Below are 23,655 nucleotides of genomic sequence, written 5' to 3'. Positions count from 1 at the left end.
ATAAATAATAATTGATTTCACTAGTCATAAAAATCCAAGAAGATTTTTCTCATCTTCTGTTAAAACTACTTCAATATTTTTAATCTAAGACAAACATCATGTCAACATATTTTTATAAAGTCTGCTCTTAATTTAATATTCTTTCCTGCTTTTTCTCTTTGATTTCTACAATAAGCACTGATTAATTCTTTCCTATTTTCATTGCTTTCCCGAGTGTAAGCTATTTCAGTCCTGTTAAGTGGCTAGTCTTGGAAGGAACTGTCAATCCTGATGTAGCCTAATTTAATTTTCTGATTGAGTATTCTCATTTTAACAATTTTGTCAATTTTCACCAAAAAATGCACTGCAGAAAATAATTATTTTATGAGCCAAATTTTGTCATTGATTCCTGCTTATATTGTTGTTCTCTCTTTGTATTAGCTTCCAAAATTCACATTTGAACTACGATACCCAGAATTACCTTCCAAACAGCACTTTTCCATTATTTTATTAGTCAGTATATTTTAACATGGATTCTCAATTGAAATGAGAAGAATAATTTGCTTACTATTAAAATGGAAGGTAAAGTTTGTATGATGACCTACGTGTGGGCCTCTGCTCATCTGTTTTCTATTCTCTAGCCTTAATTAAGTTTTTGCATTTAAGCAATAATTTAAAAGGATCTTCTAAAATAAAACAAATTGTCCAGTTATTCAGAAGGTTCTAGAAGTCCCTTTTGTTTGCTAAGACTTTTTTTACAGATCTGCTGGCTGTTCACATCAAGAGCTGAGAGTCCCCAAAACAAACAGCTTAGTCTGGAGAAGTTGTTTGTGTGAAGTTGAAGACTGCATCATGATGAATATTTATATGGAAATGAATTGAGGTTGCACAGATAAAGCATGCTTCCCTGACTTAAAAGAAATTCAGTATGCGATTGATACATACATTATTCACACGCAAAATAGGAACAGAATCTTTTAATAGCAGTGTTCCCAAAGCCATGTCCTTTCCCTCTGCCTCGATCAGGTCTGTAGCAAGTAGGACTGTTCCTTGCTGTAAAAGCAGGCTGTGATGGCTTTTTGCTCTCTCTTTCAGATTGTGCAAGTCACATTTTAAGAGTGTCACAATTTAGTCAGATTCAATCAGATTTTCTGAAAGCAAAAGCCCCTGTTCAGAGCACAAAAAATATTACAAATCCCTGATTTGACACCATGGGTCAGCAGTTTTTAAAGAAATCTTTACAAAGATACTTTAAAGAGGTCATTAGGAGCCTTATAAGTTTATTATTTAAATTCCTTTAGAAGCAGTAACAAACTAAATGCTACAGAGACAGAAGTAGTTATGCCTCCACAACAGTGCATTATGTTATCTGGTAACACTGCTAGGTATACAGAGACTTAAATTTTATTTGTTTTCCTATCACTCTTTCCTTCCTTGCTTTATGCAGTACCAAGGAAAATTACCTTATCCCACAATTTGCATTGTAAATCTCTTTCTAACTGTTTTCTTACTTCATTTGCTCAGAACCTAGTTTTCCAGCAAGCTGACCTACTTTATCTTATTTTTGGTACTTGCAGTAAATTCCCTTAAGCTTGTCTACTCTGACATTGCTTAAAATGTCTTCTATATCCTGGTAATCACTTCTCTTAAAGCAAAAAGATCTACCATGACTGATACAAGAATGATAATCTGTTGGTCCTTCTGAAATCTAGTAAGATGCTTTTACATTGCAACAGTATTTTTCTCATTAAACTCTTTGTGAAAATGGCTGAGGTATTTTGGAAGGTAAACCAAATAAAAATATTCATCCTGAGACAGATTTCAGCAGGTGCTGCAATTTAGCTGAAATCCCATTTTTGTACAGTTTTAAGCAAGGAAAAATAATGTCTAATAATGGGAGATACAAGGCAACTTTACTACTGGTGTCTCTAATGGCCTGACTTTTAATAAACTTATATCAGTTTTCTCAGCAGGATATTTTATGGAGGATGCTTTAAGAGCTGCTAAATTGTTTACAGTATTTACATGGAAGAAGCTTTCCAAAAAGAAGTGGTAGATGGTTTTACTGCTATCATGCTCAGATATGACAAGGTGCAAAAAATACCATGGTGATGAGTGAGAGATGATTTGATAAAATTAGGTTTGAAACACTGTTGCTCTACAAGTATTACAGTTGTAGCTGAATTCCCACTATAAGGCTTGTTTTTTCCCCCTTTAAAAATCTTCAAGCAACCAGTAAAAGTGGCATGTAAAATTTGTGGTGAAGGTTAAAGTTCTGTGAAAACAGAGTGGGGAGAAGGGGGGGGCAGGGAGAGAGTTTGTATCTGTGTCTCTGTGTGTCTCTGTGTGTCTCTGTGTGTAGGATGGATGAGTTATAAATCCTGCAATGTCCTGTAAAGACCAAGGGAAAATACATAGTTTTCTGTCTTTTCAGTGGTCTTCTGTCTTTGGACAAATTGAGGCTGGGAGGAGATCAGGACACTCGTCTAATCTCTGGACATTTCACGTAGAGATTTGTTACTGTAGATGTGCTTACTAGCACATTTTCTATCAGCAGCACAGGTTTTAGCTTTTAGAGAGAAAAGCATATATCAAGGAGGAGTATTTTCCTCTTCCTCTATACCTGCAATGATACAGTAGGGCAGCACAGGCACACTAGTGTTTATTGTAAACTGTAAGAACAAGGATAATAGTACTTATCCTACAAGAAGCAAGTAGATTTTTGACAAGTGTCTATCAAAGAAGATAAGAGATGTTCATTAGCTGATGGCATCTGGGTAAATCCTAGACCCTTTATCCATGAGGAAAATTAATCTCAACAGGAGTTTTGAAAATATCTAGTGGTTGTCATGGCACATGACTTTCTGCTTTTTTTTTTTTTTTTCCTTCTAGCATATTGCTTTCCTTTTTAATAAACCCAAAAATCTTGCAGCATTTTTCACTAATCATCACTGAGGCTCTGAAAAATCTCAAGAAAAACATGTCAACACTGTTTAGAAATAATATCCCACTGCAGGTTCCGAATTTATAGTTTCTGAATTCATAGCAATATTCTGACTAAGATACAGAAAAACAATATGGCAAAGCTGTAGTCAGAATATGGACAAACTCATTCACTGCTACAGTGATTTATCAGAGGAAAAAGAACATAAACAAAAGTCCAGCCCCAGAACAGCTTCTCCTTGCCTTTAAGATCCTTGCCTTATCAAAATTCTTACAGATTTGTTTAGCTGGAGTCCATTCAATTACCACACAGTTATATTTTCAAGGCAACTGCATTTACTATATTTGTTTTGGTTTGATGACAAACACTCATTTCTTGGTTAAAACCTGGAACATTGTATAAATCCCAAAAAGTTATATTGTGTTGATAAATACTGTTAAATCAGAATTATTATAAGACTAGGAAAAGAGCATAAATTATTTTCATACAAGTTTTCAAGAAATGCATAACTTTTACTTCTTTTTAATAAACAGTAAAGACACATCTTCTTAGGAATAATATATAGATTTTCTTATTTGACTTGTATTACTCCTTGGAGTAAATAAAGCAATCTCAGGGACATACCCAGCTCCTGCATATGACTGGATACCATCTCTAATTAGTTATTTCTTCAGTAGAACTATACACTGAAAGCAAAAAAAAGAAGAAACAGTTTAAAGTGGTTGACTAGAAGTTCATATCCAAAGGTATTTATTTATTAACCATCCCCACAATTTAAGAAAAAAAAGTGTGGATGGACTGGAGAATGTCCCAAGAAAGGCCAAAAAAGATAACCCAAAGGCTGCAGAATCTACCCTGTGAGCAGATTGAGTCAGATCTTTTCTCTGTGGAGAAGGCACGGAAGTGACCTTCTTGTCTCCTTGGAAAATAGAACGCTCAAGTAAAACCTCATCACAGTATCCCTGTATTTAAAGGGTGGTCACAAAGACAAAAGAGAAATTTGTAGCCACAAGAAGCTATGGGGAGAAGACAAGAGGCCATGAGTGCAAGTTGCACCAGGAAATGTTTTATTTCAATGCAAGAAATAATTTTCTACAGTGGGAGCAACCATTCACTAGAACAACATTCCCAGGGGCATGGTAGAGTCTCCATTGGTGGAGGTTTTTCAAGATGCAGTTAGACAGGGTACTAGGTGATGCCATCTAGGCTGCCTTTCCCATGAAAGGTCAGACCAAAAGAAATTCTGAGGATCCCTTCTCCAGAGAACAGCCCTGGGCTGTTCTATGATCCTATGATTCTAATTTCAGTTAACACAATGAGACTTGTGGCTAATTAGTGCTACTGAAAAACTGAGCCTGTCATTAAGTCCTGGTTTGGATGACTAACCTTTGAAAATTCCATGAAAGATTCTTCAGATCAGAAATCTGCACTATACTGACTTTTTCACTTTAAATTCTTGAAAATCTCAGTCCATGGTAATCTGGAAGTAGTGATGATCACTATTCCTCTGGGGAAGAGAGGAAAACAGGCTGCTTATTGTTCTTTATTAGAAGGTCTAAGAAAAGAATTATGGAAGCCTCTCAAGACACAGTTTGCTCTTGTAGGTCACTGAAGGATCTTTGAGTGAACATACTTTATGTGACACTTCGTAAGGTAGAGCATTTATTTCAATGTTTGGCAGAGTGGTCAGTTCTTTTAAGTATCCTAACTATACATAGTTGTTAATACACAGGCTGCTATTTCAAAATTACTTACAAAGCATGGAATTTTACAGTGCCTTTTTTTTCTGCCAGGTCTCTTCTCTGATTGTGAATATATCATTCACCTTCCCTGTTACTCACTGAGCACACACTGTACATGCCCAGAAGCACTTTAGCGAGAGAAATTTTACCTGATCTGAACTCATTTGGCCAGGTTATGGCATTCCTTCTACTATTTGGAAAGCAGTTCATGGTTCTGCAAATGCTGTTGTATGCATTGAGCTCTAAGGATCATCTTCACAAAACTAAGTATGTCCATCAACATTTGGACCCCAAATATTAAATCCCTAACTTTCACCATTACTTTGGCTTTTGCTTGTTGTTGGGTTTTTCTCAGGTTTTATTTTATCATTGGATGAGTAGCAAATTCCCTGATGTGATCCAATTACACCAGAAATTATACAGCTAATAATTCCAAGATCCCAGTTAGCCAGTCCATTTAGATTCCTCTTATCCAAATTCCAGTTTGTTTTCAGCCAAAAGCTGAAGTCTTTCACTCCCAACCCAAGAAATATTGTATCCTTATGGTCCATAAAGATTTTGAGTAGAGGCAGAGAAGCTCTGCAAAAGTGGTGAAACATCCTCTGCTGTGATGTAACTGCCTACATGTTTTGCAAGAGGATTGCAACCAGGACACTGTAGGGTCAGGTATTAAAACATACAATAGCAGTAAAAGCTGTGGGGTGGTTTCTCGGAGCCACAGCATCAGCCAAAGCTCAGTTGGTGAGCATTTTCAAGGGTATAAGAGAACAACATCTAGAGTGTGCTGGATCCTCCTAATATTTTCAGAGGCAAAATTTCCTTTGTGTGATGAAATTACAGACACTTGATACTTTCAGTTAAAAGGAATCTGTTTCTTTTATGCCTGTGTAGGGTGTTGGAAATTTTTTTCCAGTGAATGTTAACACACAACTCACTGCTTTGTAAATACATATTTTACAGGATGTTTGTTAAACCATTTGATACAAATAGATCTGCCACAAAACCAATTCTCTTTCCTATATCCAGGAACTAAAAACTGTGCCAAATTTGCTTTAATTCATTAATTGTAAAGAAGTCTGGGAATTTTACCTCCCTCTGTTTCTTCATACCACATTACATAAACAGTGGCATCTATTAACAGAGTATTGGTCACTGCAAAAAAATAGGAGACAAAATCAATGACCTAATACAACAGGTCATTGCAGAATCCAAAGAGATGCAGCAAGAATAAAGATGTTCTTGAATACAGTCAGGGTTACTGAAGAGTCTCTAAATTATGCTAAGGTGCATGTCAGTCATAATAGTGAACACATGACATAACCTTTGCTTTAAGATTCAGAGACCCAGTTTCATCCACCAGCCACGTGTTCCTGAAAAAAGACTGCTGAAATTATGAACACGGAGATGCATGAGGCAGAAGAAGAGCCTATTTGAGACAAATTCCAAGTAACTTGAATTTTTCCAGGTCTTCTCTTGAGAAGGAGCTGCCACCGCCTTGGAACTGGCTTTCTAGCACCAGCCTTTCCTCCACAGCCCACAGCAGCACGCTGCTGGAGTACTACTGCTGCCAACACTGACTGAGACAGCGAGCAAACCCCAACATTGCCTATTATTTTCTCCTACCGTCGCACCCAAAGCCTTCCTCCCACGGCATCCTTAGTCAGCGCGTGGGCGCGGAGCCGCATGTGTGTGCACAGGGATCAGAACCGCGTTGTAGCTGTGAGAAGGATGCCAGGCTGCCGGGGGCTGCCTCGGCCTCGCCGGGGCCGCTGTCACCGTGCGGGGTCCCTCTCAGTGAGAGGCCTCCGCCTCGGCCTCTCCCCCCGAGATGCCGGGGGAGACGGTGTCTGTCGGGGGCATAGCCCTGCAGGGGTAGGGCTGCGTGCAGCTCTCGGGGCTCGCACAGGGGGCACAGCGGCCCTTCCAGGCACGGAGGAAACAGGAGTGCGGGAGGAAGCAAGGGGAGCGGGTGGCGTGAGGGCGCGAGGGTCTCCGGGCAGGGCGCGGAGCGGGAGTTCCGGAGACCCCGGCCCCGTCGGGCGGGGCGGGGGGGGCGGGGGGCTGCGCTCCGTGTGCGCCTGTGTGCCGGCGCGGCGCCCCCGCCCTTCCCCCGGCGGCGCTGCGCGGTGGGCTGGCGCTGGGGTATTTACGGTAACGTGGACCCGGCGGTGGCAGCTCGGTCGGTGTCAGGTGATCGGCGCCGAGGAGCCGCCGCCACAGCCCGGGAGGAAGATGCAAGATGGCCCAGCGGGGCCGTGAGGGGCTCCGCGGCGCCCCTTCCCCGCCTGCCGCCGCCGCCTGCCCGGCCGGCGGGAAGCGCTGAGGCCAGCGCCGCCGCGCCACAGCCCGTCCCCGGCGGGGGCACCGAGCCATGGGGCTCTGCTACAGCCTGCGCCCGCGGCAACTTCGGCGACGCCGGCGGCGGCGGCTCCATCTCCAGCGCCGGCGCCGCCTCGGAGCCCGAAGCGCCGGCGGAGCCTCACGCCGCCCCGCAGCCGCAGCCTCTCGGCGTCCCGCTCCGGCCCGGCGGTAAGCCCGGCGGGGAGACGGACGGGCCGCCGCTGCTGCTGCTGCAGAACGGCGGCGGCGGCGGCAATGGGGCGGCCCCCGAGCGGCAGCCGGCGCTGCCCAAGGCCGGCGGCCCCGGCCTTGGCGGCGGGGGGAAGGCGGCGCGGCAGCAAGCGCTGCACCAGCCGCCGGCGCTCCAGCGGACCTGGGAGAAGCTGCGCCTGGAGGAGCGGGAGGCGGAGAAGGAGGCGAAGAAAGTCAGTAAGAGCATCGACCGGGCGCTCAAGGAGCAGAAGCGGGAGTACAAGCAGACGCACCGCCTGCTGCTGCTCGGTACGTGTATGTGTATGTCTGTCTGTCTGTGCGGGGGTGTGCCGAGGCGGGCAGGTGCCCCGCGGTACTCCCCGGCAGCGCCCCCTCCCCGGCTTCCCCTGTTTTCCTTGGGCACCCTCCATCCCTCCTTTGTCTCCCCGTGCCGCCCCCCCGGCCCTGCCCTGCCCTCCCGCCCCCGGCCGTGCCCGTGCCCGTGCCCGTGCCCGTGCTCTCCCCCAGACAGGTTTACACCTTCTTTTGCCTTCCTCCTCCCCCGGTCTCTCCTCCCCGCTTCTGGCCCTGGCAGTGGTTTTGCAATGGAGAACACGATCGGCGCTCGTCGGGCGAGGGCGAGCGGCTCCACCCAGGCGGGCGGGAGCGATGCGGATGGGGGAACAGCGGGGTCTTCCCGGGCGGAGGAGCCCTGCCCGGGCCGGGGCTGCCCCATCGCCCGCAGCGGGAACTCCTCTCGGCGTCCTCGCAACGCGGAAACATCAACGGAAAAAAATTAAAAATAATAACAATTTTTTTAAAGCTCGGTAGAAAGGAGGAAAAATGGCCATGCGTGCGTGAGGTGTGTGTAGCCTGTGGATGGTCCTCCTGTGCCGCGTGTAAGCGGGGATGGTTTAATGAGGAGCGGCTTGAGGCTCCTAAATGAGAGGAGTGGTGATGAGCAATAGGCTCCTTATTTAAAGAAGCAGTGAGCGGAGTAAGGGGAAGTAAGAGGGTGTAGATATGTACATTCCTCAGACATCGCCTCTACTACACGATGTGTTATCCAGCTGCAGGCTCTCAGATTTTTAGGGACGATTTGCCAGCTTTTGTCCCCTCTTCTCTGAGGTGCTACGTGCGGTCTGCTGTTGCCACTGCTCTTTCTAAGCATTAGTTAATAGTCCTCTCCGGAGTATTTGTACCAGCTGATACATTTACAGTATGAAAACCACAGGGGTATCTAATACAAGCATCTCATTTCCTGCAGGAAACAGAACAGTCATACTGCAGGGCTTTTTTTTTTATGGTCTGAGCAGAGGGCTTATTTGGCCTCTTAGCTGTGGTCATAAATATCTGTTTTCTGTTAGCATGAAAATACTGATTTGCTTTTGTGTTAGATTCTTTGCCTGTTCTCGTAAAGTTGCGTGGCACAGAGTTTTGGTGCTTACCTAAGTGCATTCCAGATTTGGGGTAGTCTTTACATCCTTCTTTATAAAACTCTGTTTCTGTTTTACTGGATTCCTTCATTCCTGTTGGTGAGTAAGGGTAGGAGAAAATATGACATACAGCAGTGGACAAAAGGTATTCCAGAACTGTAGTGCTTGGTTTCCAAGAAACAAATAATGGGCTTTATTATTACCCATAAAATACCAGCTTGTGAGATACTAGTGCAGCGGGTAGAAAGAAAGGAGGAAGAAGACGTAATTTGTGCTGTATAGAATTATTATTAGTAGTAGTAGTGGTAAAATGTTTCTTCTGATTCTTGAACTGTTGCAGTAATTCACTCTTTGATACACCTTTTTTAATGAAATACTGATTTTTTTTTTCTTGAAGCATATGAACATGTGTTTTGGCTAGTATGGTCGCAAGAAGGCAGAGATCCCGTTTTGTGGCCTTGCTCTGGAGAGCATTGTCATTGAACAAAAGAATTCTAACAAATAGATACTGTGTGTAGTCTATAACAGAGGTGGTTGTCATAGTAAACCAGAGCAGTAAACACCTGTTCAGGAACAATGAAATTTGAAAAATAAATCATCTCTGACCTTTGGCTCCCTAAAAGAAATTCAACACTCCTAAGACTCCCTGTGTTGAATTTTTTAAAAAATCCTTGTCAAATTAAAAAAAGAGACCCTTGATCTCTGTATTGCTGGGAGGAAATGTTGGATTATTGTTTCAGGCCTTGCAGATCAGGGCCTGACTTCAATGTTTCATTTGGATGTAGGGAGAGCTGCAGGTGCTTTGTGTTGTTTTTGAAAGTAGTGGAAATGCTGCTGTATATTGGAGGAAATTATTTAGAATGGGGAAGGGTTTATTTGTCAGAGAAGAAGGAGTAAAGCAAAATTGCATTGCACAAGGTAATAGGTTTCAGTCTTGCGCAGAGGAAAAGACTTAGAATTAACACAAAGGTCTTTTAGAATAAAGAATATTACCATCCTGATATTTTATAGCATTTCAAGTTGTGAATAACTGGATCCCTGCCCCTAAGGTCTTCCTGGCAGGGTGAACCTGAAAAGTGTACCTTTGCTAGAGAGAGAAGGAATATTTTTGTACATCAACATGGAGGAAATGCACAGCAGAGGCGAAATGGTGAATGCAGTGACAGCAGAGCACCATCACAGAACAAAGTTGAGCAACAGCGTTGGCGTGGGCTTTGTGTTTCTTTTTTTAAACACAAGTTTGTAAATAATAGCCTTATTTTGGCTTGTCCTTGTATATGTCACACACTTACAGGGGCAAGTTTAGAGGATATTATTGAAATTTTAGAGAAAAATACAGTGTATATTTTAGGGAGCTACTATTAGATCAAAAGGGTATGCAAATAAATGCACTAATGTAAGAATACTAAAAATCCTTAGAATCTAGGTAAGTAGTATATTAGAAGAGAAGCTTATAAATGTTTGAAAACGACCTTTCCTTAAAAGCACACTTACTCTTTTATTATGTCAAATGAAAACAATCACTTTGTGATGAGCTGTGCATATCAGTTACCAAGATATTATGAAGTCTCAAAGGCTTTTCATAGTGTATGTTGGTAAATACTTATCAGAGAGCCTGTTCTTGCCTGTTACAGCTTACCCCAACTAATGTCTCGTGGTGCACGTGATGTTTTGACACTCTCCCCTAACCTACATTCGGGAGCACTTAATGTGTTTTGTCATAACCAGTGATTGTGAAAGGGAGGGTGTGCAGTAAGTGCTCAGATCAGCTCTCAGTCTGTGCCTCCCCCATAAATAGGTGTGTGTCAGGTGGCTGTACTGGGATGCTGAGGCTTTACTGATGCACTGGAGTAACAGCAGACGTGGTTTGGGTCCATTTTTCTTCTGAAAGAAGAACCCATATTAAATGGAAACTGGCTTTCCACCAGAGTTGGCTGTTTCTTGCTTAACATCCACTTTAAAAATACAGTAAATTGATTATTGAATTGATTATTGAGTGCTGTATTATTTGTAGGGGGGTTTATTTCCTTTTCTAAGTGCAGAATTCTTAGGATGCTTTTATTAACCCTGAGATGAGGTGGTGGTTTTTTCTAAGCATATGTATTTATTGAACATATTTGCAGGGCTTGGTCAGAGTTTTGTAGCTTTGGTTTCTGTCTTGTTTTCTGTTCGGTCTTTTTTCTGCAGAATTGCAGTCACCCTCTTCTGCAAGACTGTTTTAGCTGCTGATTTCCTAGAAACTGTAGAAACATTACAAATCACTTTATAGAAGCAATTTACATTCTCATTTGCAGTCTCATATTTTAAACTATTTTGTGAGTAAGTGAGGTGAAGGGGAATTGGCTCTAAACAGGGTGTTAGCCATTGTAGTATAATTAAGGTTCATGTAATGTTGAAGTAAGCTATAAACTGAATTTTTTTTTTCCCAGATAGCTGTTGTCTTCTAACCTCTGACTCCTATTTTTCCCATTTACCCTCACTCCTGGTTGCTATCCTAACTTTGGATGACTTTCTCAAGCAGAACACATTCTTTTACACTTCCCTGCTAAATTGAAACTGAAAGTGGTCTGAGTAAAAGCTTTTCTGTTCAACAGAAACTGAAAGTAATGATATAGGGATGAAGGGAGGGGAAAAAGAAATAGTGATTTTCTTCACTTTAAAGATACTGAAACTACTTATGTGATATTTAAGTACTGACTTGATAGTGAAATTTAGATATGTTTAGTGATGTTCATGTACAAAAGTATAGAAAACATACCAAAAAACATAGTTCCTCTGGATTGATGGAAATCAAATACAAAGATGCCTTGTCAAGCTTGGGAAACTCCTACACAGGAGAGCCCAGAAAGCTCAGAGGTGTGTAACAAGAGTAATGCTTTTTTTTTCTCTTCTTAACTCTGCACCAGATGACTGTTGTCAGAAATGAACTTTTTGTGCAAAGAGTTGCTGTGGCTTTTAGACTGAAATTGCAGTCTTGTATATGTTCTGCATCAGAAGTCCTGAAGTTCATCATACATCCTCAAGCCAATTTTAAATCTTAAACCTAATGAATTTTATTTTGAAAATAATTTTAACTTTTATATGGTGTCAACTCATGCTTTTTGATAAATACCTGAATATAGTTTAGCTTGATGTGGTGATACCTTCCTTGTGTCTGCATAAGGTTGAATGCTTGAGGCGTTTTTCTGTTACCACCAGAGAGGACTCCTTCCCTGGTCTGTAAGGGAGCTTGGCATATTTAGGATCCTTACAGCCAGCTATTTCTGATATGGAGATAATGCACAGATAATTGGTAGGAACAGAGATCTTCAGGACTTTGGAATCCTGGGCTGCAAATACTGATCAATGTAATAATGCAAAAGCGTTTTATAATCCCTAATGCTTTGCATAATTTGCAATGTCTTGTCAAAAGCTCTTCTGCTTTTGTTGTAACTTCACAGGAAGTGGGATATGCACTCCTTGCACAGGAGGAAACCAGTAGGCAGAAGTCATCAGGACATTTGGGATCAGTGCTTAGCTTTGAGGGAGTTCTAAGTGTACTGAAAACAATCCCTGACTTAACAATCCTTAGCTTTTCTTTCTCTGTAAAATAAAAGTTAATTAGATTTAGCCCATATTTAGGTGTTTTAACTTATTTACATTCTTTGATAGATTATGCTTATCTTGAATCACTTGATATTTAAGAAAAACTAACTAAATCATTTTTCCCTGTGTTAAGTGTAGTAATACTGGGAGGCTTTCAGTGCTATGGAAGGGTGGGTTCTGCAGCTGTTAACTAGAACTTTTTTGGTTATTAGGCAAGTTTTGTGTATCAGTGTGTATTCCATGAATCTTCTTGGAATGCAGTGTCTTAGCAAAGCCAACTTTGCAAGTATGTTATGTCATATTAAGATCCTATTACCACTGCAAGTTTTGACTGCTGAAAATTCGAGGAGTAGGTAGAACTCCTAGATTTTAATCTTTGTTTTCCCTTCTGCCCCCAAACAGTTTAGAAGTATGTTGTTGCTATGCTCATCCCTTTCCACTGCCCAACCCACACACCCAATTTCTTTTTTTTCGTTTTTGACACAGTGCGACTACAAATTTGGGGAAATACTTAATGGTGGGGGTTTTTCCTACAGTCATGGCTTCCCTCAACTTTTTCAAGTCAGGTACCATTTGAGCTTGTAAGGTTGAATTAAAATTTTTTAGAAGCTTTTTGTTTGTTTGTTCTTTGGTTTTTGCTTTTTATAAACAGCAGTCTGTCCAAGCTGTGGCAGAAACCTGGCCTGTCTTCTGCCTACCAAGTTTAACTTTTTTGATAGTTATGTTCTAGAAATGTTCTAGAAACATTTTGCTTTTGCTGAGTGGTGTGGAAATAATTCTTCTCTGTGGATTCTTGAATAGCAGTAGAGAAACAAAATGGTGTAAATAAGATAACAGAGGTATTGCTTATTCTCACGTAAAAGGGATAGAATCTTAATCTTATGCAGGATCTGGAGGAAATGCAGCCTTGTATCTGGCCTATACACATCATATTTATGCTTTTTCCAAGAGTGGGTGAGCATGTTAAGTACACTGACTAGTATATTTCATATTATCCCTGTAGCACTGTTTGAATGCATGTTTGAAACTCCTGTGTCTTGCGATTTCTCTGCACATGAATATTAAATTAAAGTTTAATAAAGGCTTGTGGAATAAGCTCTACGAAGAAATGTGTGCTGTTGTGTTGACCAGAATAGGTAAAAACCCTTAAGAAAGGATTTATTATTTTCTTTTTCTGTGTTCTTGTGCAGAAGATAAAAAAATCTGGGAAAAAAAGCTGCCAATTAATGTCTGTAACATAAGACGTAGCATCAATCACCTGTAGTGGAACATCTTAGCTGATAAGATCTCTTTGAAGTAAAACTTGAATTGCATCCTCAGAATCTGGTGTTTTATGTTTCTTTGGTTTTAAACTTAAGTATGAAGAATTATAAATTCCACTTATGTTTAAGGTAATGTTAGGTTTCAAGATAAATAAAATTTGTCCTTTTGAAAATACTGTTACTGTAGTAAGTCAGCTCCAGGTAGAATTATAAATTATAAATTCTATGCTGTTATCTTTATTTTAGAGAATTTACATCCTGTGGGAACAACATGCATTTTGCAGCTTAAAGCTGTTTAAAAGTAGAAGGGTTTTTTTTTTCCCAAGTATTTAAAATAAAAGGAAAAAAAATTGAAAAGTTTTGCACTTTTTCTACAATACACAATACACTTTTAACAGTTTCTTTTAAGAGGACTTCGTTCCTTTAAAGGGCAAAAAGAAACTTCTTCTTAGTACTCAATTCAAGCAAATTATCTAGTTGGTCTACAGAAAATGAGACCATTCCTTCTGTGATTTGGGTTAGTGCATGCAATGGAGATAAGTAGCAGGCTGAAAAACAGCTGTAATAAAAACACAACAACAAATTGAGTCCTCATTCTCTGTGGGTATCGTTTCCTCATCCCCACCCTCTCTTTCTTAATTTGAAAATCTATACTTTTTGCATGTAATATACTCTGTGTTTAATTTGTATCTGTAGATTAAAATGGAAAAGGAAGAGTTGTATTTTTCCATTATGAAGAATGAAGGCTATGTTAACCTGGCAGAAGTATGAACACAAATCCTTAGTATTGTGTGCAAGTGTAATTTATATTAAGCAACTTAATCTTTTATTGGAAACTGTTGTGAGTGTTGCTGAGACATTGCCAACTCTGCTATGCTGCAACTCTCTGAACTACGGGGAATTAATCATTCTGTATCTTGGAGTAAATGCAGAATGCACTTCATGGTGTTAGGCAGTGCCTTCTTCAGAATCATCTTGATTTTCACATGTGGAGGACAAAACTACAGCAAAAGCAAGTTGTTTTTTTTCCTTAGGCGAAAGCACTCTTTCCAGGTTCATGTTTAAATTGATTTTTTGTGTTGATTGTAGAATCATTTTCTATTCCAAATGATATTTTTTCAGATAGAGGTGTGGTCGTTTGTCTGCATGTGTGCACGTGGCCACTCAAGTTCTTGTGAAACTGAGGTGATTGCTCTGGAGTCCAGGTGAGATAAACCAACCTTCAAGAATGTGTGGTTGGATTATGTCCTGGCATATCTCATAGCCTTCAGTCTTCATAAGCATAGGGCAAGTGTAATGGATTCTGTAACAAGATTGCTTTTTTTCATCCTTTGACTCACTGGACATCTGAATTACAAAACAGACTTCTGGTGTTATCTTCTGCCTGTTCTGAGCTTCCTGTGTTTGTCTAATTCGCTGTCTAGCAGAGATAGGAACATGATATTAAGCACTTCTAACATGTCAGCCATTGCAAAGATGTATGTAATTTTTTATGTTCCTTTGTAAACTATAAACCTAAAATGCAGAAGAATATAATAATTTGTATAAAGGACATACACAGAATTAGGCACTTCATAATCTGAAAAGACATAATTAAAGACTTTGGGAGAGGTTTTGGTTTTTTTTGGATTTTTCTAAGGTTTTGGTAGGGTTTGGTTTGTGTGTCTTTTTTTTTAATCTAGTTTTTAGATGGGCAAAAGGACTGTCTAAGTGGCAAGATGCTGTGGATGGTATTTACCTCTCATAATGCGTCTGCTTTAATTTAATTTAGTAATTTCATCACCTAATACTAAAAACTGAATAAATTTTTAAATTCCTTGATGTGTAGGAGACATTCTTCTGCTTCAGCTGTGCTTAAGAACCTCATAGTACATTGTCAGTCTGGTACTGTTACGTGTGGTGCTGCGCAACCTGGTCATGTATAAATAACCAGGAAAATGGCATGAAGGACAGGCTATAACTTAAGAGGACTCTCAGATCCTTTTATTCATTGGGTCTACTAACTTGTGAATGTGGTTGAAGACAGAGTAGCTGTTCAAGTGTTTTGCTTTTATCCCTTGAAAATACTTCCATGAATGAAAACAGATGGGAACTACAGGACAATAATTCTGGTTTAGATTGGGTAGTTGATCTTCCTTTGATTTAACATTTTGAAAGAAGAACAGAAATCTCAAATTCTTTAGAGTATTTTCTCAGGCTCGGGATGGGGTGAGTGGAACAAAAATACCCAACCAACCAAGAAACCACCCATCTGTCTTTTAAATTTTGATAGCTTTGTTTTGTTTAACAGAGCTGTACTTCAAATTCATATTAATCTGGACTGTCCCTGCAGGTGAAATAGCACTGAGAGGGGAACACAGGCTTTTGACACTTAGAGAAAGACTGGATAACAAGCTGTATTTAAATAACTGCCATGCGACATTCCTTTTGGAAATACATTTTTCTTCTTAATTTTGGGAATATTTTTACTCATTCTGTGATTCTTCAGTGTTGTAAATTATTTATTTTTCCTTAATGGAAGACTGATAAACACTAAAGTTGAGTTTGATATTCTGCTTCCTGACATATTGCTTCTAGATCAGGAGTCATATCAGTCCCTCTTCCTTGAAGTTCCTCATGCACTCTGAGTGCATAAATCTGTTATTCCAAATTCTATTGCTGCTCCCTCAGGTTTTCTTATTCTGTTCAGTGTGACATCTGAGTTCATGAGCTTGTTTGTTCAGTAGTGTCTTTCCAACTTGGTTACTATTGAAACAGTACAGTTGGTGTCTTGTTCATTTTAGATTTGGGTTTTTTTTTAATGGGGAAACTACAATTATATTTTAGACGGCTACATATTCACTCTGAGGGCCTTCTACTTCTTAACTCTGTGTACAGAGGTGGAAATGTTTGGTCAGGAGAGGTGGGGGGAAAAGAACAAAAAACTGCAGTGGTGTTTGGCTTGCGATACGCAGAACTCTCCTCTGTCAGGCAATCCTGGCTTCAGGTATATGTCAGCTATGTCTTTGAACTACCAGAGGTAGAAAAAAACCCCCATTTCACAGAAAAGCTGAAGTGGAGAGAGTAGTTTTTTGATACTTGAAGTTGCTCATAATTTAATGCAGAAAGGATCACCTGAAGAGCACTCGACTCCCTATCAACTGCTATTTGGCAGTAGTCCTTGTCTAATTAAAGCAGATTCACAGATATGTGATCTATCTGCCAGAGACTGAATTAATGCTTTCTAGTATGTCAGGAAAAGTTAAAGCAGTGCAGTAAAAGGTCAAACAGCCTTTCAGATATGCTGGAGAGGTATTTGGAGGGTGGGTAGGGAAGATGGGACTATTTTTTCATACTGCTCCATGCTAAGTATCATTGCTTGTGCTCCTGGTCCAGCTGTTTAAGGAAAAGCAGATAGGAGCTGTGATGCTCTGAAACAGAATGAGCAGTTTTTCCACACTTTGTCTGATTGCCTATACCAGGCTGAAGAGCAGGTACATGTTAATACCTTGTTCTGCTCCAGGGGGAGGCCATTCATCTTAATACCACAGTTTCTCTGGGTTCCTGTGCATTGCTTGTGTGAGCAGTGTCGCAGTCTGCCAGGGTTCTGCTGCACCTCCTGTTCTAGTACATGTAGATTGTGTGCAGGACAAAACAAATACATAACCTTCTCAAGCTGAAACAGCGTAAGATCAGTACATCCTACTGTGCTGACTGCCACTGAAATGTAACCTTTTCTGAGTGACAGTATTTCCATTAAGATAAAGATGGCTGGGCAAGTATGGGAGCAAAAGTTTTCTTACTCTTAAAAGTAAGAACTTCTGCTGTTTTGGGATTGTTGGCGTTTTTTTTTTTAATACATATTCTGTATCCTGATACCCTGATAACAGATAATTAGATAATCTGATAAAGGAGTAGTTAGAAACTTGAATTAATTGGCTGCAAAGAAATTAATTAATTGGTGCAAAGAAATGTTGAATTAATCTCTCCTAATCTTGTGTCAGACAAAAGTAGTTTGACGATATTACTGATTCCCACATAAATAGACAGCATGTTTTGAGTTCAGTCCTTTATTCCCTAACACAGTTCTTTCTCTGATATTAGACTGATAAAGACTTTGGTATTGGTAGCTGCTTTATCAGCTTGAGGTAATAAATCATACAATGGATCAGACTTTAGGAATTTATGAATAATTAGTCTAAAGTCCAGAAGTGACTAGTCAAATTTTTGCATTTGACTGTATAGGTAACCAAGACATCATTTCATTTCCTCATAGTCTCTGTGCTCTAAACTCATAAGTTGCTTGAATTTTAACATGAATATTACACTATTACTTCATACAAAGTGTTCAAGCAGTACTGAATCCTAGTTCAGTGTAGGACAGACACTGTTCCACCCAGCCACTTCAGCTTCTGCTGGGCTGGAATTCATACTATGCTCGCTTTCTCCATCTTGTTTTCTATCTGTAACTCACATAGTTGCTGCATTCCCTGAAAGAAAACACTATGGAATATATTCTTTAAAAGCTAAATGTGCTCATCACCTATTGCTCTTCTCTGACTGTTTTTTCCAATATGTCTGAAGTGGGCAGTGCCTGCTTCAATGGTGTTTGTTTTTCTTTTCTGCAGGAAGCATTGGTTTTATTTTTTGAATTTGTTTATCTGACAATTCATAATTAGTATATATCCAAGTGTTTCTGAAACTGGCCTATAAAAATCTTTGTACTCTGCTTCTGCTGCTTCTAGAGATATGACCTTGCAGAGGCTCATGGAAGAATATTACTTGACTGTACCAGGTTTATTGTAGTTGCTGTTCTCCAATGTTGCTGCTTGTCCACACTTGACTCTTTTGATAAGCTAGCATTATTCACAGTGATATCTTTAATCAGTGGGTAAAAGTTTACTGTAGCTAGTTGATTGTTCACACTTCATTCTTGACATTCATGTATTATCTGATTCCTGATTCAACTTAAAACATGTTATATCGATTGTTTGCAGAATAGCATCAGGCATACATGTGCTGCTTATTTAAAGTATCAAATTATATTGACATAAGCCTTCAACTTAATCAACTATGTTTGCTATCAATATCCCTCAGATATTTATTATTAATTAGGCAAATAACTTATTACTGATTCATTGGCAATAGTTAGTAGATACAAGTCCTGTGCTTGATGGAATGTGATTTTTCTCAAACTGTGTGTAATCTAAATAAGGGGATCTCGTACCTGGAAAAACCTTGATTTTCCAATGCCTTCAGGTTATCTCACAGAGTAGCACCAAATGTGATTGACTTTCCTTACACCGTTATCTGTTATGATTTGCAGGGCATGCTCAGATCCTTCTTGTAGAGAGTTATCCTGTAAATATTAAGAAAATAACTGTTTAGGTCATGTTGTGAAGACAGAGGGCAAGAATCTCTGTTTAAAGAATTAATTGTGTTGACACACAGGGCAATTTGCTGTTGCTGTTTTAAGGTAAAGAAGCTAACTTGACATTTCTGAGTGTATATGAATGTTTTTGTTAAACAATGAAGCTGATGAACCATGTCTTGGTCTAGCACGGTGCTGAAGAGGAAGCTGCTATTATGATTTCTTGTAAAACAAATAATTTTGTTAACTTGAGATACTTTAGAACAGCAGTACTTTGCTCAGACCTTTTCATCTCTGTTGTGTAGTCTGGTTTTAGGGTATTTGAAACTGTTCTGTGTCCTTTTCTTAACAAAGAAACCAGATGCTTATTTAAATTTATATTTTCAACAACCTGAAATGCTTTATCAAGATGAACTACTAGGCCAGTTAAATACTTACTGCTATTACAGACCAGCACAGGAGAAAAAAGATAATCTCATGATGTTGTGTTTTTTGTTTTCTTCTTTTATTTGCTACTGGCTGTGGTCCAGAAGTGTCTTCTGTACTATGTTAGATCTTGCAGGCGATTGCTTGGACCTTTTATGAGCGCTGTCTTTCAAATCAGCTGACTCTTGTTACCTTTTGCCTTCTTTGTTTGTCGTTGAAAAATTACTTACTCAGATTTCAAAACAATCTTTACCATAAAGGAGGCCAAATCAAAATGTAAAGCTCTTAAATTCAAGAATTTAGTAAACTAATACTTTCATGTTAGGTCAGGTTTTTGGTGGCATTTTTTATAGTAGTTAGGAATGGTAACATCTGTTACAAAAACTGCTTGTTGCCAGAATTCTTCTATGTGATACATGTTGGAAATCAATTCTTACTCAAACCTTTTGCTAAAATAAAGGAAGCCTTCTTACCCTCATTGTCCTCTTCTTTTTTCATAGGTATTTGATTGATGTATTAAGTCTCTCTGAACACATCGGGGTAGTCTCATTTTTTAACTCATCCTAAACATGTGCTATTATCTCAGTTCATAAAATACCTGACCAAGTTGTCATCCCATCATAGACAGTATGGGTTGATTGATTCTGAGGTGTACACATTTTTTTCAGAGCATCAGATGGCTTGAAAACCTTTCTTGACCCCCATCCCTGATTGACAATGTATTTAACATTTCAAAGGGTAGCCCTTCCTCTGTGGGTGTTCTGATAAATCTGACTCTTAACTGGAGCCCAGTCTTCTAGCATTTTAATTAACTCTCCACCCAGGGACCCTTCCTGTGGAGAAAACATGCATTTTCTTTTAAAAGAATTTCCAAAATAGATTGTGAGCATAAACTGTGGAGGAGGAAAATTTACTTGCAAGTATAGGAGCAGTTGTGTTTTTGATTTTGCTGTAGTATATAAAGATCTGAAATCCTAAGTCAGTGTAATGTGAAAGTACATAAAACACATGCTTTTACACTAAAACGTAGTAAGTTTTGCTGTGACTGCAGGAATCCCAAATGTGAATTTAATTTTGTAGTGTTATCAGTCTAGAATTTACTGCTTAATTTGGAAGAGGAAGTTGAGATCCAGAAGCATGGTAGAAAATGTTCTTAAGTGCCTGATTTCTCAGTTTGATTTTGGCACATGCCATCAAAAGTGCGCCAGAAGTATTGAGTTGTTCTGTCTTCTACCAATTTCACTTGGAGTCAAATAGTCAGCACTGATGAAGACTTACAAAAGTGTTTTGTTTCACAGTCTGGATGTATCAATTCCTTCAAGGAGAATATTCTTAATTTTTGTCTTAGTGGTATTTTTGGCACTTTGTACTTGGCTCAGTCCTTGAATATGTATTTAAGTGATGTTAATAAATTAATTCATTTATTTATTTTGAGTTGAATTTCTATTTTTTGAGGGTACTCTTATTCTTAGCCCTAAAACTGCAATATCTTTCATGAAGCCTATTAGAATACAGCATGTAACTTCTGGCTTAACAGCAGGGTGCTGAAAAAACTAGGGTAGATTTCAGAACAAGGGATTTATTAAAATATTGACAGAAACACTTCTTTGCTTGTTTTCCTAATTTTCCCTTCTGGTCATAAGTATCCATTGGCATTCATGGTGGAAAACTTTAAGCTGAGGGGTTAAAACATAATAGAATCAGCTGGATAGTGTCATATAATGAATATTGTTAGGAAGACTCAACTATAAGGATCAATTTGGTTTGATCCTAACTGTAGTCAAACTGTCAAATATAAATGCAAATGTTGGGCATTCCATCATGAAGGATATCTGTCCAAACTTTGGTACATGTGCCTTATTTCAACATGTGTTTTGTTTTCTTGGATTAAATGGCTGCTTTCTTTCTGTGTTCCTCATTTTATTCTCATTCCTTACAGCATACACAGCATAGAATAAATAATAGTAAATGTGTGACATGTTGACTGTATGTCATCTTTCCTTTTTTTATGTGAAATAGTTCTTGCACTATATACAGAAGTCTTTAGTGTCTGGTGTAGATTTTTCCAAGGAGTGGACCACTGTTATATTTCCTCTTGTTCAGATGGAAAATCAGAATAGAAGAGGATCATGTTCAAATTTACATATGATCTAATTTTCAACTATTAGTTTAGCTGTCTACAGCCTGGCCTACTTCTAAAACTTCTTTAGAGAGCTATTAAAATAAGCTGCTACCTTTGGTGTCCGAATTATGTTGATATTTACTCTAATTTCTGAAAACTGCTTCTCAAATTAAATAAATTACCTCTTGAGAGTCGAGAAACATAAATAATGCTGCAGCTTCATGACTTCCTCTGATGGGTACACATCCAAGATGTGACAGCCCAGCTGTGAAGAAACTGAACTTTTTGGTGCTGTTTTTTATGTCCCAATGCCACCTGGCATGAGAATGTCTTCAGGTCTTAAAAGTACACAGTTCCTGGCTTTTCTGTGTGGAATCTCCACTTCTAGCCCAGTGAAAAATGCTGTCTGGTAGCAACTGTTGGTATCCTCCCATCTCTCTTCAGATAAGCATGAGAGGCGGTGTACTGGAATGTGGCTTGGCAGCAGCATGCCAGCTTGGGAAAACTGCCCCATGTTGCAAAGATTATCAGACTGCATTGCTGCTGCAGATTTCCATAACCGAAAAGTCTCCATCTGACCAGCTTTGGGAGCCAGAGGCCAAGCAAAGAATGAGTCCCTTACTGCACCAAGTAAAAGGTCTCTGAGCCTAGACAGAGGGACAGCTACACTCCTGTGAGGGAAAACTTTGTCCCTGCCCCTTGTTGCTAATGCATGACAAGAGTGCATGGGAAAAAATTTAGGCAGCAGCTTGTTGTTGCAGTCAGTAATCTGATTTACTCCAAGATGAAGCAGACTCTTAGTTAATGAATTGGAGGTTACCAGGATTTTCTTGTATGGTCAAGTTGCTGCATCATGCTTGCTGCTTAGGTTTACCTTCTCTGATCATAGAAGTGCTTATGTAGTGGTAAAATTTTTATTACAAAGCTTCTGTGTAATTATTAGATCTACCCTTTTCCTTAGAAAATGTGTGTGACTGTAAAAGTAACACTTCACAAATATTTCTGTGTGCAGTACAGGTCATTGAACATGTCATCAGTCAGCTTGGTAACAGTGTAGATTGGAAATCCTGTATTCTTTTATTGGAACAAAATGGGATCCAAATCCCATTCAAAATATGATGCAATTTTATCTTATTATTTTAGATCACACATCTGCTCTGTTCCTCAGTGTTTGTCTTCTACCTGTGGTACTATGCCAGAACTAATGAATTCTTTGGGATCTTATCAAAGCTGAGGTCAGTGTTGGATAAACCATGTCAGTAATTCAGACAAAAAATGAGTCACAGGGTATTGTAATTTCTGGCTATTGCTGGTTGCTCTAAAAAAGCCAGCAAAATTATGAAGAAAGTTCAGTAACTTGTTTACAAATATGGAGTAAATTTAAATTTAGAATTTGAATGACTGTCTAAGCAGATACTGTGTACTCAAAATGAAGCTGTGATACTCAAAACTGTCTCCACCTTCATTCCCAGTTACCTGCTGATTCAGGTCTGAAGAAGGGTGCTTCTGCATAGGAAGAGATTTGTGTGTGTGACCTGCCATGTGGTGAAGCAGACTCCTCTGTGGCAAAAAGAGTTCTTGTTTCTCAAAGAAAACTGTCTCAGCCTCCTAGCTGAGCCAAATGTCTTCTTACACCAGTTTCCCCAGTACATAGGTACCATTGTATCACCTCTGTTTGCTCTTTATTCACCATTTGCTTTGCCCTGAATGAAGCAGGATTCTGTAGCTAAACTGCCATGGCTTATCCCACAGAATGATTAGAACTGTTGTTCCTATCTTTGCAATTTGGGAAATTGGGAGTAAACTGGGAAAGAAAACTTGTGGTAATTTCATTATGAAGGCAGCGTGGATTTTAATTTTTTTAAACTTGGGGGGTGCGTGATGGTTAATTTCAAGACCAGTCCATGAAATACCATATTCTGATGAAACTTCTGTACAAAACAAAGGCTGGTCTACCATTTTTATAATGGTAACCATTGTTTTTATTGCAGACTGAAGTAAATTCTCAGATTCCAAATGGCTACTACTCTTTAGTAAAGAGTTGCAAACTTCACATGGCTTAGTAGATGTTCTTTATCAGTTTCCACATCTTGCCTATGAATGAGAATATGCAAAAGCCAGGTTTTGTTTATGAATGTTTCTTTTTCAGGCCCATATATTTTCAGTCATCTTCTCCCAGATATAAGTTAAAACTTCTGCAAGATGTTCTCCCCACTAATGGTAGGAAATAGGTCCTTTTGGAAGCCAGGTGGTCTTTAAGAGCACTTTGATGGAGTG

The 23,655-nt window shown here is 39.5% G+C and overlaps 1 protein-coding gene across 1 annotated transcript in view; it reads left to right on the top strand.

Annotated features, from left to right (window-relative positions):
- Positions 1-6,902: 6,902 nt before the first annotated feature.
- The window catches only part of GNAL (G protein subunit alpha L), a 182,389-nt gene continuing 165,636 nt past the window's right edge, over positions 6,903-23,655 (top strand). Inside the window, 2 exon segments of the mRNA XM_030967210.1 lie at positions 6,903-7,069; positions 7,071-7,506. Coding sequence (XP_030823070.1) covers positions 7,037-7,069; positions 7,071-7,506 — 469 coding nt within the window. The 5' untranslated portion in view covers positions 6,903-7,036.

Source organism: Camarhynchus parvulus, chromosome 2 (assembly GCF_901933205.1).
Source record: "Camarhynchus parvulus chromosome 2, STF_HiC, whole genome shotgun sequence".
In the NCBI taxonomy this organism is placed as follows: Eukaryota; Metazoa; Chordata; class Aves; order Passeriformes; family Thraupidae; genus Camarhynchus; species Camarhynchus parvulus.
The sequence above is the reverse complement of the archived record's forward strand: the minus strand, read 5'-3'. Positions and strand labels throughout refer to the sequence as shown.